At 30.9% G+C, this 16,053-nt stretch overlaps 1 protein-coding gene across 1 annotated transcript in view; it reads right to left on the reverse strand.

Moving 5' to 3' along the window:
• Positions 1-656: 656 nt before the first annotated feature.
• The window catches only part of PGAP1 (post-GPI attachment to proteins inositol deacylase 1), a 73,297-nt gene continuing 57,900 nt past the window's right edge, over positions 657-16,053 (reverse strand). The window contains exons 21-27 of the mRNA XM_045806379.2: positions 15,430-15,520; positions 14,584-14,781; positions 13,230-13,365; positions 11,914-11,964; positions 10,715-10,902; positions 9,359-9,463; positions 657-8,328 (exon numbers count right to left, since the gene is read on the reverse strand). Coding sequence (XP_045662335.1) covers positions 8,190-8,328; positions 9,359-9,463; positions 10,715-10,902; positions 11,914-11,964; positions 13,230-13,365; positions 14,584-14,781; positions 15,430-15,520 — 908 coding nt within the window. The 3' untranslated portion in view covers positions 657-8,189. The remainder of the gene's footprint in view (positions 8,329-9,358; positions 9,464-10,714; positions 10,903-11,913; positions 11,965-13,229; positions 13,366-14,583; positions 14,782-15,429; positions 15,521-16,053) is intronic.

Below are 16,053 nucleotides of genomic sequence, written 5' to 3' on the forward strand. Positions count from 1 at the left end.
AGTACTAAATTCTCCTCAAAAGATGTCCTGCCCCACTTTTACTCCTTTTACACATTCTAAATGAAGTCTAGATCTATACTAAATTCTCAAATTATGCAGTGTCTCTTTTGGCATCATGCAATCCTAAGGTCTTTCTGGATGCTTCTAAGGGCGCTAGCAAATTAATTTTATTGACTAAAGCAAAGTTTGAGAATTACTATTTGAGGCATTTGTCAAAACAGAATCCCATGTTTCTTCCCTACTGATCAAATTTAGTAGTTCTAGGGTGACCTGGATATCTGTTTACAAACTGTTTAAATTCTTCTCATTTTCATGTAATTTGAGAAACTGGGCACCTAAGAATATATACCAAGTTAGCATAAGAAAAGCGGGAAACATGATCTTTGGGAGAGACCTGTATTTGGGAAAGATAACTACAATTCCTTAAAAACAGAACCATGAGATGTCCATACATACGCTACAAAATACCAAGTTGGGAAATACTAGAGTTTATCTTGCTTCCAATATTTACACGAGATGTGTCATTTTATTATGTGCTATGCTTAGTAGGCATTCAAGTTTTTGAAATCCAGATGTGCTGTAAAGAAGTAATTTTGAAGGATTTTTTCCTGAGATGGTATTGTGAAATGGTAAGCAAGCAATCTCTGCACCACATGTTCTTGTTCACCAAATTTATTGTTGAACATTCAGAACACCAGATTACAACAGATCAAAAAGAAAGCACCAAAAATCGCTACACATTAATACCTGAGCAAAGACTGAAGGCAAATATTCATCTTTGAAACCCCACACCAAAACGCTGAAACCAATAAAAACATACACAACACTCTAGAGTATAATAGCACTTTCTGTGAATCACAACCAGTTAAACGTAATAATGTTACTTATATAAAAAATTCACACAAAATCACACATGTGTATTTCATACACTATATATTATACAAAGTACTGGAGAAAAATCATGCATATTTAAATGGAAAAATCTGCAAGGTGACAATCATTTTTCAGTATATGCTACAGGACAAGCTCCCTTGCACTAAGTATTGTTACTATGCACTGCATTTTCTGGATCTGAACAAAAATATCAATTTGCAAATAAAGGATTACTGAGTTTATTTCAGCATAATACATAGTTTGTCCTTTATAAACTTTTAACTATGAAAATGTGTGCAGGTTGACAGCATGTATTTTATTACATTTCCTTGCCTAAACTATTTCCATCTCAATTTTCACATGTTTTAAGGAAAGACATGTTTTCTTTCTACTTATTTTTAGAGAAACCAAGATTTTTGTCTTTGGGGGAAGGTAGTGGAGGTGAAATGGGAAGAAGAAATATGTTGGGTTTATGTTCAAAACTGAAAAATATACAACAAATTCTGAGTACACAGAGATGTGGGCACCTTTAGCAGAGACCATGATGTCCTATGAATTGAATAATTTGTCTTAAAAGAAATTATATTATTTTTAACTAAGCACAGTAAAAATACAAGTCTTTACATAAAAAAAAAAAAACCAATAACAACTGAAACCAGTTCTCTGCTATCTTAAAAATAATTATTGGGAAGGAAACAGAGAAAAGGGGGATAATAATGTTTAAAAATCTGAGTTTAATTACTGAAAAATCATTATTGGGTAAACTAACTTTGATATTCAAATATGAGCCTCAATAATCTGAGGAAAAATAAGTATAGGTCTTAGGGAAGAATTCATGTCTTTGACAGATTTATTAAAAGACAAAAAATGATATTTGAAGATTTTTCCATGTGTAAATAAGTGTAAAACAGAAGTGCCACCAACTTTTCCTAAAATATATTTTCAGAAACTTTAGCCAAACTTACTTTTCTACATCTACGAAGTAGAAGTCAATTTTAACTCAAAATGAGAACTCTGGAAATTAAGGGAAGTCTCTAGAGCAAAAAAAGAAATACTGGTCAACTTTAAAAATGTTACTTCATCAACCTCAGAGAAAAAAACTGGGGGCCAATTTGAGAAGACCACCCATATTAAAATATACAGTTATAAAACTGCAGGGCATTCCTTCATTTTAAGGCACAGTCTGTTTTATCCTAACAACTATTATAAATTCAAGGTCACAGTGATCATATGCATTCAATTTTGGTCTGGTTTCTCATGGGTATGTTGCTACATTTAGTCATAAGTTTAAGAAACTAATACAATCACTTCAAAATAATATATTTAAAGTCATTTTTACATTTTAAAAAATGTAAGTACACAATACAATTTCCTAAATCACATACACTAAAAATTGGGAGATATTTTTTCCCCTCTATAGTGGAGGAAGAGGTTATTTCTACCAACATTTCAACAAATACATATTTGATTATGTAGACAACATGGTTATATTAAAATACAGGTACCTCCTATGTAGGATAAAATTATTTAACACAAAGGAAAAACTCATTCCAAAAAACAATGTTAACTGACTTTTTAGGTCTTGTACATTATCTTTTCACTAATTTCCAGTCACTACTAGTTAACTGGATGGACTGTCACTAAATCAAGGCCAAACAGTTTAATATTTGGTTTTCTCTTGCCTCTTTATTTGCAAGGCTACTTTTGCAAACTGCATCAACTTTACTAGACAGAGAAACAATAAGTGACATTAACTGATGGGGAAAACTATATGAAGGACTGAAATTCCCTTTGAGAATTTCTATAAGGGTGAAATTAAAGAATTTCAATCAGATAAATGTGAGTCTATCATTTTTCTACTTCTCTATCATGAGTATACACCCATCAATGTTAACACTTCAGCATTAACACCATTGTTTATATTTTCTGTTAAAATATGCATTTTAAAATGTTTATTTCATTGTACTGTTAGGATCTAGTAGATATTTTTCCCCTTTGAAACATGTGATTTATAAAGGGACTGAATGGAAATACATAGAAAACAAAACAAATTCCATAGTAAACGAGAGACACCTGTACTAAAAATAATCTGTACAACAAAATTTAAAGTTTTACACAACAGAATGAATCTGTGATGAAAGATTACTTCAATTAACAAAAGATCATTATTGAGTAAATTAAGTTTTAAACTCAATAAAATCAGAGAACATTATTCCATAATTCAGATAAAATAGAATATACTATGGTATATTATATATATTCAAAGAAAAATTTGGGTATGGAATTTAAGTTTTGATGATTTATATATTTAATACTAAGCCCCAGATGAAAAATACTGAAAATATTTCTTACTTTAATCTCAATATGTTAAGAAAAATTCATTGGCACAAATATCTGGAGGTATTTTACAGTTTCATTTAGCTTTGGTGGCAAAGTGTGTTTTGCTAACCATATGAATACAGTTATAGTTTTCAATGCAGAGGTTTATGCTAAAAAAATTTAAATGTGTTTTTTTTCCCTGTAAAAGGGATGTAAAAAGTCCAATATGAAACAAGTGCAACATGAAATACAAAATATACCTATAATTTCGGCTTATGAACAGTTAACAGTTCTATGCTTTGTCTATAAATCTTTTACTAATAACATTACTTGAATACAAATACTAAAAACAAAAATAACATTAAAAAATAGTATATGAACTTTACAAAACTGGCTACTTTTTAGCCTTCCTAAATTAAGATTAAAATTCAAATATGCAAACAAATTTACACTAACCAAAATACAATAACAAATACAGTTTTTTACAAGTATTCAAAGTTACAATGTACAGAATCGGTACAGAATAATTTTGATTCATATATATCAAGTCCTATACAAAGTCATCAGAAATTGACTGGTTACTTGACATTTCAAACCATAGTCATTTTTGGCAGCATAACATGCCAAACACTTTTAGAAAGTCCTGTACTTGACTTAAAATTTTCAACCACAGACAATGTAATCAAGATGTAGCTTAGAATATCATTTAACTTTTGAAAGACATATATTATTGATTCAGGTGTACTGTTACATTTAAACTATTAATGAAATAAATTAGTCTATTCTATTTCCAAACTTTATTCTGTTCTTAAAACTGCTAATATACAAAATTCAGTCTTCTATATTCATAATATAATTTATCACAAAAATGCGAATTCTTAACCATTTACAGTACACATATTCAGATTGGGATTACTGACCTGACTTTTCTTTCCTATCATCCTTATTAAAAGTAAAGAACACAAGTAGCCTCACAGACTTCCTATTTCCTCAGGCTGTTGAAACTTATTGTGAAAGAATGCATGTGTATTATACATAAATAAAAGCTCATCACAGACATTGAAATGCTGTCCTTCGTTCAAAAAGAGATAAAATTTTAGCTCCTAATCATCTATTTCGTAAAAGTATCTTCTATATTTACCTTGTGTGGCAAGGAAGCTTTCTGTCTTTTCTTTTCTTTCCTTTTTTTTTTTTTTTTTTTAAGATTTTATTTTTGAGTAATCTCCACACCCAATGTGGGGCTTGAACTCACAACTCCAAGATCAAGAGTCACATGCTCCACCAACTGAGCCAGCCAGGTGCCCCACATAATACAAAGATACTTTTAATACTTCCTGGGAGTGCGTCATGTTCTCCAAATTGACTCCCCCCTGAAAAACCTCACAAGGTATCTAGTTTCCTATGATAGGTACACTGAGAAAACAAAAAGTGATGATGAAAAAATAACAGATGCCTAGTCATATAAAACATATTTAAAAAAAATTTCCCAACTGATTTTAATAATAGTTTACTAAATTTGTAAGTGCAGCACTGTAAAGATTTATACTAAACCTCCTAATAAAGAAGACATTACACTAATTTAGACCTAATGCCTAAAATGAAAATACATGTCAGTTAACTATCTGGTGATTCAGGAATCAAGTCCTAGTTTATCCCATAATCTTTGTGTTTCTTCCATTTTCCCTCCTTTTTTTCCCCTGGCCACTACGTGTAAGAGGAGCTACTAAGCAGTGAGGTAAAATAAATATACTATGCTATGAATGACAAGGCTGAAGCATTAGGAGAAGTGTAGCACTAGATAATGAACAAATCATATAATTTGCTTCATTTAAGTATGTGTGTGTGGTGGAAACGTGTACCGTCTGCACGAGTGATAGGATAATCAACAACAAACATTTACTAGGCCTAGTATAGTTCTTTATTTTTCTTTACTGTATAATCATGTAGATACCACAGTGTAGTTCAATCAAGAAAAGGTATTCCATTAGACACATGTGAACTTATCTGACCAAAATATGAAAAAAAATTAAAGATTAATCAATACATGATCAATATATACTGAAGAAACTCAAAATCAATGTGAACCAGGCAAGAATGGCTTTTTGAGACCACTATTTTAAATATTTTCATTGTGGTGACAACCAAGAAAGAGTTAGTAGAACCTGTTTAATTTCTGGCATGAAAAAGTTCCAGAAAAAAGAGGTTAATGTTTTCTACCATATTATCAGTTCCAAATTATACTAATAACTCCATCTGAGGTTTTAGAAACACTAAAAGTACTCAGTATTTTTTCTGTTTGATCTATATGTTTGGTTTAGTTATAGGGTCCAAGAGTAATTTTTGTAATTTTGATCTATATGTTTGATCTAGTTATAGGGTCCAAGAGTAACTTTTGTAACACAAAACTTATAAATTCAAATTCTAAATAAAAATGTTATAGCACTCAAGCTCAGAAGTTTCCTGAATTGAATAATCTGTAACTGCCAATAAACAATTTCATTTTTAGTAACATTTCTAATAAAGCTGTACTGTTTTACCAGCTAATAATATAAGTTGTAAGCATGGTAGAAACAACGTATAATTTAAAGATTTGTTCCCCAAGTGACAGAAACATCAATTTCCCTTATCTTCAGACAGAGCCCACTTATCTCTGTTAGTTATTTGGGCTTAACATGCATCAGGATTTGATAAACGCCCTGTCAAAGTGTGTGTGTGTGTGCGTGTGTGTGTGTGTGTGTGTGCGTGTGTGTGTCTGTGTGTGTAATGGCTAAAGACCCAACCTACTGTTGTTTATAAAAATGTTTAATTAGAATCCTTTTTATAGCCCTAAAATGAAATATTCTGTTGGAATAAATAAGACTTTAGCACTTGATAACTACACTCACATGAAAATTGTTTAGTGAGAATTAGTGTGCCTCGTCTGCTGTTTAAAAAGTTAATCTCCTACTCACAAATGAGAAATTTAACCTTCTTACATTTTATTCATGAGCAGTACTGACTGAACAAGGAGACTTTAGATCATATAATGACTCAATGACTGTGGCTGTCAACTGAAGATACAAATTTAATGAATTTTCTAAAGTTCTTTCTGTATATAAACATAAGTTTAAATTCAGAAATAAATGACACATTTAACCTGTAATGTAAAAATATGATAATATCAGAGAAAAAAATAAAGATACAAATGTATATAAAACTTATTTATGAATATATGAATAGATAAACATAAGCAGATATGTCCTTATTTAAATATACACGTGGTATGCCATGGGACAAGTGTATAATAAACTCTCTTTCCTTTCAGATACTGAACAAGCATTTTGTATTTTATCCTTGTGCTACCTCTCTCAAATGAGAGCCTGAAATGTCAGCCATGTCTACTATGAGGTTATGCTTCCCTTTAACGATCTCCATAAGTGAAATATAAATACTGAACAATAGGCATGAGGTTGGGAGAGACAAATGGAATCATACAAACTTATAACCCTCACAGAAGATACTGAGATCCTCTTCAACTGATGCCAAAACAGCAAGGACCTGAGGAATAACTGAGAAGTGAAGTGAGGTAACCCTCCACAGGCAGTAACAGCTGAGAGGTTGAAATGGAATCCAGATGCAATTGCTGACAAAATGAATTTGGTACTCTAGGACATTCCTAGGTACTAACAAGGACAAAAGTTCACAAGTATTACTGGGATTTAAGGGCTTACATGAACGGTTTTGGGTATATGGAACATACACATCTAAAGGAAGGGCTCCATGAGCCAAGTATACTTCAGCCTGAGTTTATTCTATCTTAAGGCAAAGATACCTAGCTCCATTACCTACTCTTCTGTAGCTAAAAGTGAGCTGAAGTCTGAAATGAAATAGAAGTATTACTCTTTTCTGTCAAACCAAGGTAATCACTTTGGCAAATTAAGATGCCATTGTTAAAACTAGTGGCTAAAACCTCCAATTTATTTAAATATACTGTTTATACTTATGGTATTAATGGGTAACGATTATTCCATTAATAGCATAATTTTACATATCAAATGTAGTACACTACTTGATCATGCTGACATTTTTTTCTACAGTAGACAAAAACTGTGCAAACCTAGAGTTTTTGCTGACCACTGGAATTTAGTTATTTTAAAAATCCATCATGATCTGAGGCACTTTTGGCAACCATGGGGTCAATGAATTAAATAAAATGGTATATATTGAACAACTGTACTTCTCCAACACCAGTAAGTAAATATCTGGGACAATTTTCTTTAAATTTAACAAGAGATTTAATAGTCTCCTGATATTCACCAAGAATAAAAATAAGATCTGTATTTGAAAAGTAGTGAGAAAATTTTGAGTTTTGAGTTTAAATTATGTTCAATTTTCCATTGGTTACCAAGAAAACATGTCTCCTTAAAATTAAAAGTTGTATTTTCATAGATGTAAAACAAAAGATCCGCCTTGTTCACTGTGGCTGCCAAAAACTGACCAAAGACTCTTTGAGATTATTTAATTTTTGAGAAACCAAACAGTTGTGAATTTCATTGATCTTTTTCTTTTTCATTCATCTTTTAAGACTGATTTCTCAATATGCATGCTGTAGCAAATACAAAGTAACTGACTTTTCAGAAGAAAGTTTGATGAAATGAGCAGAATGCTTGAGTTGAGATTACAAGCAATGCTACATTTACTGAGTATTTAGAAGATCTCCAGTATGGCCAATCTTAGCGGAACAGCTGATATGCAGAAGTCCTCAAAAACAGTGGCCACCAGACCCTTTTACTAATTTTTCAAAAATGACTAGTACATAGATGCCATACCACAAAACAAAACCATGCTTCAACTACTTTTCTCAAGCATTATAAAACTAATTTCTTATTTTCAATATTGTAAAAATAGACTGGTCTTCTCCAAAGGATCTCGCTGTCCACATTGACGAATCTGTGCATTCCCTCTTATTACTGACCCTAAAATGTATAAATTATTTTTATCATTCCTTAAATCCAGTCTTACATAAAGTTGCATAATGCATGGAGTAAAAGAGGAATGAAAACGAAGCATGGAACCCTGTATAAATGTGCTGACCCAAAAGCAATTACACCAACAGCCAGAGGAAGTGGAAATTGTGAAGTAATCTTCAACAATTTACTGTAAAGAAACAAAGAAATATACATTACTAAACTACACTGTAGGAAAACCAGAATATGCTGATCTTTTATACAGTTTTGAGAAACTGTTCTAAATGATGTTAGATGAAGTAATTTTTCATATAATGAATTTAACTGTCCCCAATTTTTAAAAACATCAATACAAGCCACATTTTAGCTAGAGAAAAATATTTCTATTAAGTAAATAACCAGTTTTGTTTAGTCAGAAATATCTTAACTTTACTTGTAATAGCAAAAAAGAAACTTATCCAAATAAAAAAGGAACCCTTAATTCCTAACAGGAACAATATTAAGACACTAAATCTTTCAAAAGAAAAATACTATCAGAAAAGACTATTACCTTTTTACTCAGAAAACAGAGAAACTGAGGATAAGAGGGGTTAAGAAATTTATCTAAGGACATAGAGGTATTAAATGGCCGAGCCAAGATTTAAACCTCAGGTCGGCTTCCATTCTAGAGTATCTGTAAACATCTGCCAAAATCAACTGAAAACAGTCTCCTAGAGCAAACAACCAAATCAATCAATGAAAAGTCAAATATTATTATAGAGAACTTTAAACATATATATAAGTGAACTAACAGTGTAATGAACTTCATGTACCCATCACCCAACTTCAAAAGGAATCAAGTCATGGCCAATCTTACTTCATCTATAATCCTATCCACATCACTCCTTCTGTACTTTTTGGAAACAAATCTTATTAGACATCATATCTTTTAAGAGCTAAATTAAAAAAAAAACATTATTATATCCTAATAAGTAAAACTCGTAATTAAGAAAACAAATAAAATATACTTACATATAAATGATACCTGCATACAAACCATAATTACTGTACGATGACAGCTTTAGCTTTAGGAATATATTTCAAAATATTTAGACATAATATTTAGTCAAATATTTAGATATAGCTAAAATATTGAGACATAAAGAACATATTTCAGACATAAAGGAAAGTGATTAAGACTAGGAAAAGATGTGAGAAAAAGAAAGATTAAACTATTATACCTGGATTTTATTGAAACAGTATGAGTATTTCCAAGAATTGCCATAGTTGGAATAAGGATAAATGCCAAAGGTTTACACGGATCAGGATTAAGTTTAAAGTAATACCTATATCAAAGAGAAAAAAAACCCCATAAATCAACAAAGCACACCCAATCATTTTAAATAATCAGAATCAAATAAATTAATTTCAAAATAGTCCATAGATATGATGAGAGCTCTAAACAGCTCATGAAATCTTTGATAAATAATTTTTGTTATATTATCTTTACACCTAAGGTTTTATATGGAGAATTATGTTCAGAAACTACTAAAGGAAGTGAAAATATCCAATATAGAAGCGCTTCCTTTTAATAAGTATATGCCTGAAAGCTCATATAGAAATGTTTTCATAAAACAAACTATTTAAAATATATTAAGTCTGCTCTAGGAAAAAAAAAAGATGAAGAAAATGAGGCTGATATAAAGCAATTGTCCCTATTTTTAAAAATCCAAGTTCTCATCTCTGGCATTTATGGTGAGGCATCTCTAGCCTTTCAGAATCATATATTCATGATCCTCAAATAATTTCTCCCCAAACCTGTGAACAAAAATCTGGATCTTGACTAAAATGAGGGACAAAGGAAGTATATTAACATCTCATAATCTGTTGATCTAATTTAATCAAACTTACTTGGCTTTTCAAAAAAAATACCTCCAGTATTTAGATAATTTGAAATTTTTATATTATTTCTGAAAACAATTATTGATAGGGGATCAATTATTATTTGGATGAGGTGGCCTATTTTTTTTTTTAATATTTAACAGTAACTAAATATTCTAGAAATTATCTTAGAGGGCATTTCCACACTCTGTTTAAACTAGAACAATTATCACGTGGCAAAGAAAAAATGGTTTTCAATAGTAAAACAGCTGGTCATTTATTTTAGTTCAATGTTTGATAATTAGAAAACTATACTTTTTTTTCCCTTATTTCTAATCTTTTTAAATGTAAGCATTTTCTTCCTTCCAAATTTAAGAAAACATAAAGTTGATCATGAATTGAAAAATACTTAAAGCAGTAGCATCATGAATACCTAAGTCAACAAAATAAAGCACATTTTCACATAATATCTAGACTCACAGAAGGTTAAAGGTAAAATAAATAAAATACACTTCCCTCTTTTGGGCAGATTTTGAGGAAGTTTATATTCTCATAGTAAGGGAAAAAATGTCAATGTATTAAAAATAAATTTCAGGTGATACATAGCTTCCTACTCTTGAAGAAGTTTTATGGATCATTAGGAATCTGGTAAGTCTCTACCTACAGATATTTAATGTTTGAAGCACAAAAGTTATAATTATATAAATAAAACACACCTGAGATTCTTTAACCAATAAATTAAAGACGGCATGCTGAGTAATACAATCCATGTTAATAAGTTAATCACAGTACTGTGCATGCGAAGACTATCTTCAGCATCACTGGCAGATAAACGAAGATGGTGTACTGTAGAGTCTTTATGGTGATTTGATTTTTTTTCACTTCTTCTAGAGTGTTTAGGATTCTTTAAAGCAATAAAATAAAAATACTAACATTAAAATTTGACTTTATTATTTTACTCAGAATCATACTCCATTATTTAATAGCTAAATAACCACATCTTTCTATTGCCAAATTGATATAAAATATTGAAACTACCTTGCTCAATGTAATTTAAAGCAGTTATTAGTTATAAAATTTTTATTCCTTGACTTGCTATTTCCATTGCTGAGACTATATCCTCTAAGTAATTACTTAAAATTTAAAAGATAATTTATAACAATAAAAATGACATAAGCACTGATAAAGATCAAATTAAAATTAGACAGGGGTGTCTGGGTGGCTTAGTCAGTTAAGTGTTCAACTATTTATTTTGGCTCAGGTCATGATCTCTGGTTGTGAAATCAAGCCCTGCATTGGGGGCTTGAGATTCTCTCTCCCTCTCTGGTCTGCACCTCCCTGTTACTCTCCACCCCTCCATGTGCATACTCTCTAACAATAAAATAAAATTAAAATAAAATAAAATAAAATAAAATAAAATAAAATAAAATAATAAAATAAAATATAAAATAAAATAAATAAAATAAAATATAAAAAATAAAATAAAATAAAATAACATAAGTTATTTTAAACATAAAACATAAACATAACAAATAAAATAAGACAATCTAAGTCTATTAGGTTCACTTTTCTTTTTTTTTTTTTTTTAATATTTTATTTATTTATTTGACAGAGAGAAAGACAGCTAGTGAGAGAGGGAAGGAACACAAGCAGGGGCAGTGGGAGAGGAAGAAGCAGGCTCATAGCGGAGGAGCCTGACGTGGGTCTCCATCCCAGAACGCTGGGATCACGCCCTGAGCCGAAGGCAGACGCTTAACGACTGCGCCACCCAGGTGCCCCTAGGTTCACTTTTCTTAAAGTTACTTAAATTCATGACACCTTTTTTAAACACTGTAAAATCCTAACTTAAAAAAATTTTTTCATTTCCATATTCTTTTATATTAAAGTGATGTAGAGTTTCAAAAATAAAACTTACCACAGTCTGGCTATTTTTGTAAGTTGTTAGGCTGGCTTGCAGATGAACAATCTAGAAAAAAAGAAAAAACTATTTAATTTCACTTTTATTTTGAAACAAAAAAAACCCACTTTTATTACAACTGAGAAACACTGTAATCTGAAATTTAAGGAAATCTAAATAACTAAAAGTACATTTAAACATTTATAAATATTCTTTCACAAAAGGTAAATAGTAACTACACATGCTTGCTATTATGGATTAAAAAACAGAAACAAAATAATACAAACTTCCAGACTATGATGGGGTCTAGGATATATTGCTATACCTTCTATATTCTGAGAATCTATGTTTGAATAATTCTTTGCTCTAGCAACTTAGTGTCCCGTAAAATATTTGATTATCTTCAGTACAGTATAAAGAATGTAACATGTCTTACCTATTCTCAATTTTTGAAAATCTGAACTCAATTATATATGGTAGTGAAATGTTTACAAGAACCTCAGAAAATCTGTAGGTTTAATTTGTTAGGTTTGCTTAAGCTAAGTATTTGAGAAAGTTTTACTTATTGAGTCAATTATTTGAAATATCCAATTTAAAAAGCTAAAAATATATTTATAAATCAAAGTAGTAAACAGATTTTTCTGATGGACATAAATTTCCCTTGGAAAATTGAAAATAATCTATAATGTGCATATATTAGTGTTAAAAGCAGATGTAAATAAACCTTTGTTTAAAAAAGAAAAAAATGATTATCCATTCTGGTATCAACTGTCTCTACCTAAGTTTAAGGTGGAGAGTATCCCGTTGTATAACCTAGATTTTCCTGCAAAGCTATCAGCCTTCTTGGAAGTGTTCTTTACTTCCTCAGTAAAATTATCAGCCTAATTATTTTTGTCTTCTGATTCTCCAGCAACATCTGTAACATTTTACATTATGTCAGCACAATTGATAGTTTGATCCCACTGACATAACTTTTTGTCTATTACCCATGTTCAAAGGGAGGTGTGAATAAAAACTGCTCTAGTAAAATGTTTTTTAAAAAGTTAACATTACTTGCAAGAGCAAGAAGCATTGTGAAACAGATTATATATTCTCCCCATCTTTTAATTTTTTTAAAAAATAAACTAACTGAACTCAAATTAGTAATTTTAGCTCTATAGTTTAACCATGTATTTTAAATAACTAAGATGTTAAAAAAAAAGCCTTCTACACTTAAACCTTAAATAACAGGTTACTGCAGCTATAATTAAAATTTTTGTTAAAAACACCTGCAGGAAATTCTATGTCTACCTGAAACAAAGCCCAGCCATTCTGACTTCAGCAATGTGACATACCTTAAACACATAATAAAGATAAGTAAGCAGTATGGCAAATGCTCCACAAGTTGTCCAACTAACGAGGATCAAAACAATTGTCAAAAAGGGCAAATCTACTGATATCATCTTGATATCTTTAGGAAGTTCAGAGGGCCTGGACAAAACAAGAATAAAGCTTTTAAAAGTATATTATCAGTTATTTACATAGTCACATTTAAAAAGAAAACAATACATTAAAAAAAAAGGAAGAAAACAATACAGTACTGTGCCAGGCCGTCCTGCTTATTAATATGCAAGTACCATAAGGTAAGCAGTAAAATATTTTTTCATAAATGCAAGGGATGACATATATTTGTATATTCTGTAATACACTGGGATAGCTCCTCTTCCATTTAGATACACTATGGCTGATATTTGCACACAGAAAAAATGTTGCTAAAAATAATCATTAATTATAGGCCCTGTGCCATATATTTCCAATCTTGATAGGAGGAAAAACAGTTTTCTATTTCTTAAAGTCTCGAGATCACTCAGACTTATGATGCTATTAGTGTCAGAAGCACCTCAGAAAGGTGAAGGAAAAAGCATCACACCATAATCCCCTCTGTGACAGTAAATCACATAACATGTCTGGTGAGGAGCAGAGGCAATAGAAACAAGGTCAGTGGTTTACCAGAAAAAGCCTACCAGTAACTTTAAACTTTGTCTTTTGGTCCAAAATAAAACTCTAGGCAATGTTTTTGGAATTTTTATGCATTTCATCTAATCTGATCTTAAGTATCTTCATTGGAATTCTCCTGCTCTCAGGTTTGACTGAAAGTCAACATATAAAAGCATTGCCAGAGAAACACTTCCTCCTTCAAAAGATTTACAATCATAAAAATTAAAAATACTTCTGTAATCTGTCACTTTTTAAAGTAATGTCTACTCCCAGTGCTGGGCTCGAACTCATGACCCTGAGTTCAATAGTCTCATGCTCTACCGACTGAGACAGTAAGGCAACCCTCTGTCAAACTTTTTTGATTAACTCTTGGCATTAAATTCAAATTCAAATGTAGCATTTAACTTGCAATAAATTATCTTTTTTTAAATAAAAGTTTTTATTTATTTCAGTAATCTCTACACCAATGTGGGGCTCAAACTCATGATCCCTGAGATCAAGAGTTGCACGCTCTTCTGACTGAGCCAGCCAGGTGCTCCTAAATGATTATCTTTAACAAAGACAAAACTTTGAACACTAACCCATATTTTTCTAGTTATACATCTTTCCTTAGAAATTAGAGTTTAGTGAAAGCCAATTAATTTTGAAGTTCCCTATCAAAATATAGTTTTTTCTTTAAGAACAGTAAGAAAGCTTTCAGTCATTCTTTACCTTTTCAAAGCTAGCCACAATGAAGAAAGGAGTCTCACAGATGTAGAAGAAAGTAGGCCACCCCAGTAGGCAGTACATGTTCCAAACAGAAAAAGAATCAAGGATACAAGGGGGAAACACATACTCTGACTAGTTAAAAGGATGGCATCTAATTCTGGTAACATTAACACATCCCATAATTCCTTAAACCAGTTATATCTGTGGATAAAAGAAAACATACAATAAAAGCAAAAAAAAAAAAATCAACAACTGACATTCAAGGATTTAATATCTGAGGTGTCTGACCATTCACTAGAGTCCCCAAAGTTCCATGATAACTCAATTCGTAATTATACCGAAAAACAAATTTCAATATCTTGTAGAGAACAAGTCATTTATCTTCCAAGTGAGGCTACTGATGAGTCCTGAGTCTTAAAGCAGTTCCATCGCTCTCTATTGATCCTTGCAATAAATAAGGCATCTTTTTTTTTTTTAAGTTAGAAAACCAACAGCTAGTTGTAACCGTTTCACCAATACCCTATAACAGTTTGCGCTCATGAATCTGGGATACTCAAAGATTATGGACCATATGCATCCCTTTGCAAATGTTAGAAGTTTGGTGTATTTACAGACTAAGTTTCTATAATTGATACATATATATATAATTTCTATAATTACTTTTGAAATGGTTATAGCATTAAAGTAAATGTTGATACACCTATTAGACCTCTGCCTAAGAGAAAAGTCCCATTTAATAAAACAAGACAATTGCCATATTTGTATAAATATTTATATTTCATTATGGGGCCAAACATGTTTCATATATGTAAAATAATTAAAATCATTATCACAGATAATAAAACTTACCCCAACAGAAACTTAATCATAATTACAAAAGGATCAACTTTGTATGGCTTGGCTTCTTTATCCAACATAATAGCATATTCTAAGCAATGACCTGGTGATTAAAAAAAATTATGTGTAGTAAAGAATTCATAGTAACTATGAGTCATATCATATACTGACTGCATTGTAAGAGCAACATATTTCATGTCAGAGAAAGCAAGGGTCATTATTATCATAAAGACTCTCTTCACAGATTAAAAATTACTGTAATTTAATAGATCTTACATAAGAGTACACAAATCACTTGTGAAACAACTTCAGGAAGCCAAAGCTGGGGTTTCACCATTTGTATTTTCACAAAGCTCCAAAGGTGATTTTTTAAAAAAACAACCTCACTGAGATATAATTCTCATACCACACAATTCATTCAAAGTATACACAATTCAGTGGTTTTAAGTATATTCACAATTATGCCTTCATCACCACAATCAATCTCAGAACATTGTCATTACTCCCAAAACAAACTTTGTTCCCCTTAACTGTCACGTGCAATGTCTCCCTATTCCCAGGCAACAACTAATCTACTTTCTGTTTCTACAGACTGGCCTATTCCAAACATTTTCTATAAACGAAATCATATAATAT

This window comes from Ursus americanus, chromosome 1 (genome assembly GCF_024610735.1).
Source record: "Ursus americanus isolate L20-20 chromosome 1, mUrsAme1.1.p, whole genome shotgun sequence".
Lineage (NCBI taxonomy): Eukaryota > Metazoa > Chordata > Mammalia > Carnivora > Ursidae > Ursus > Ursus americanus.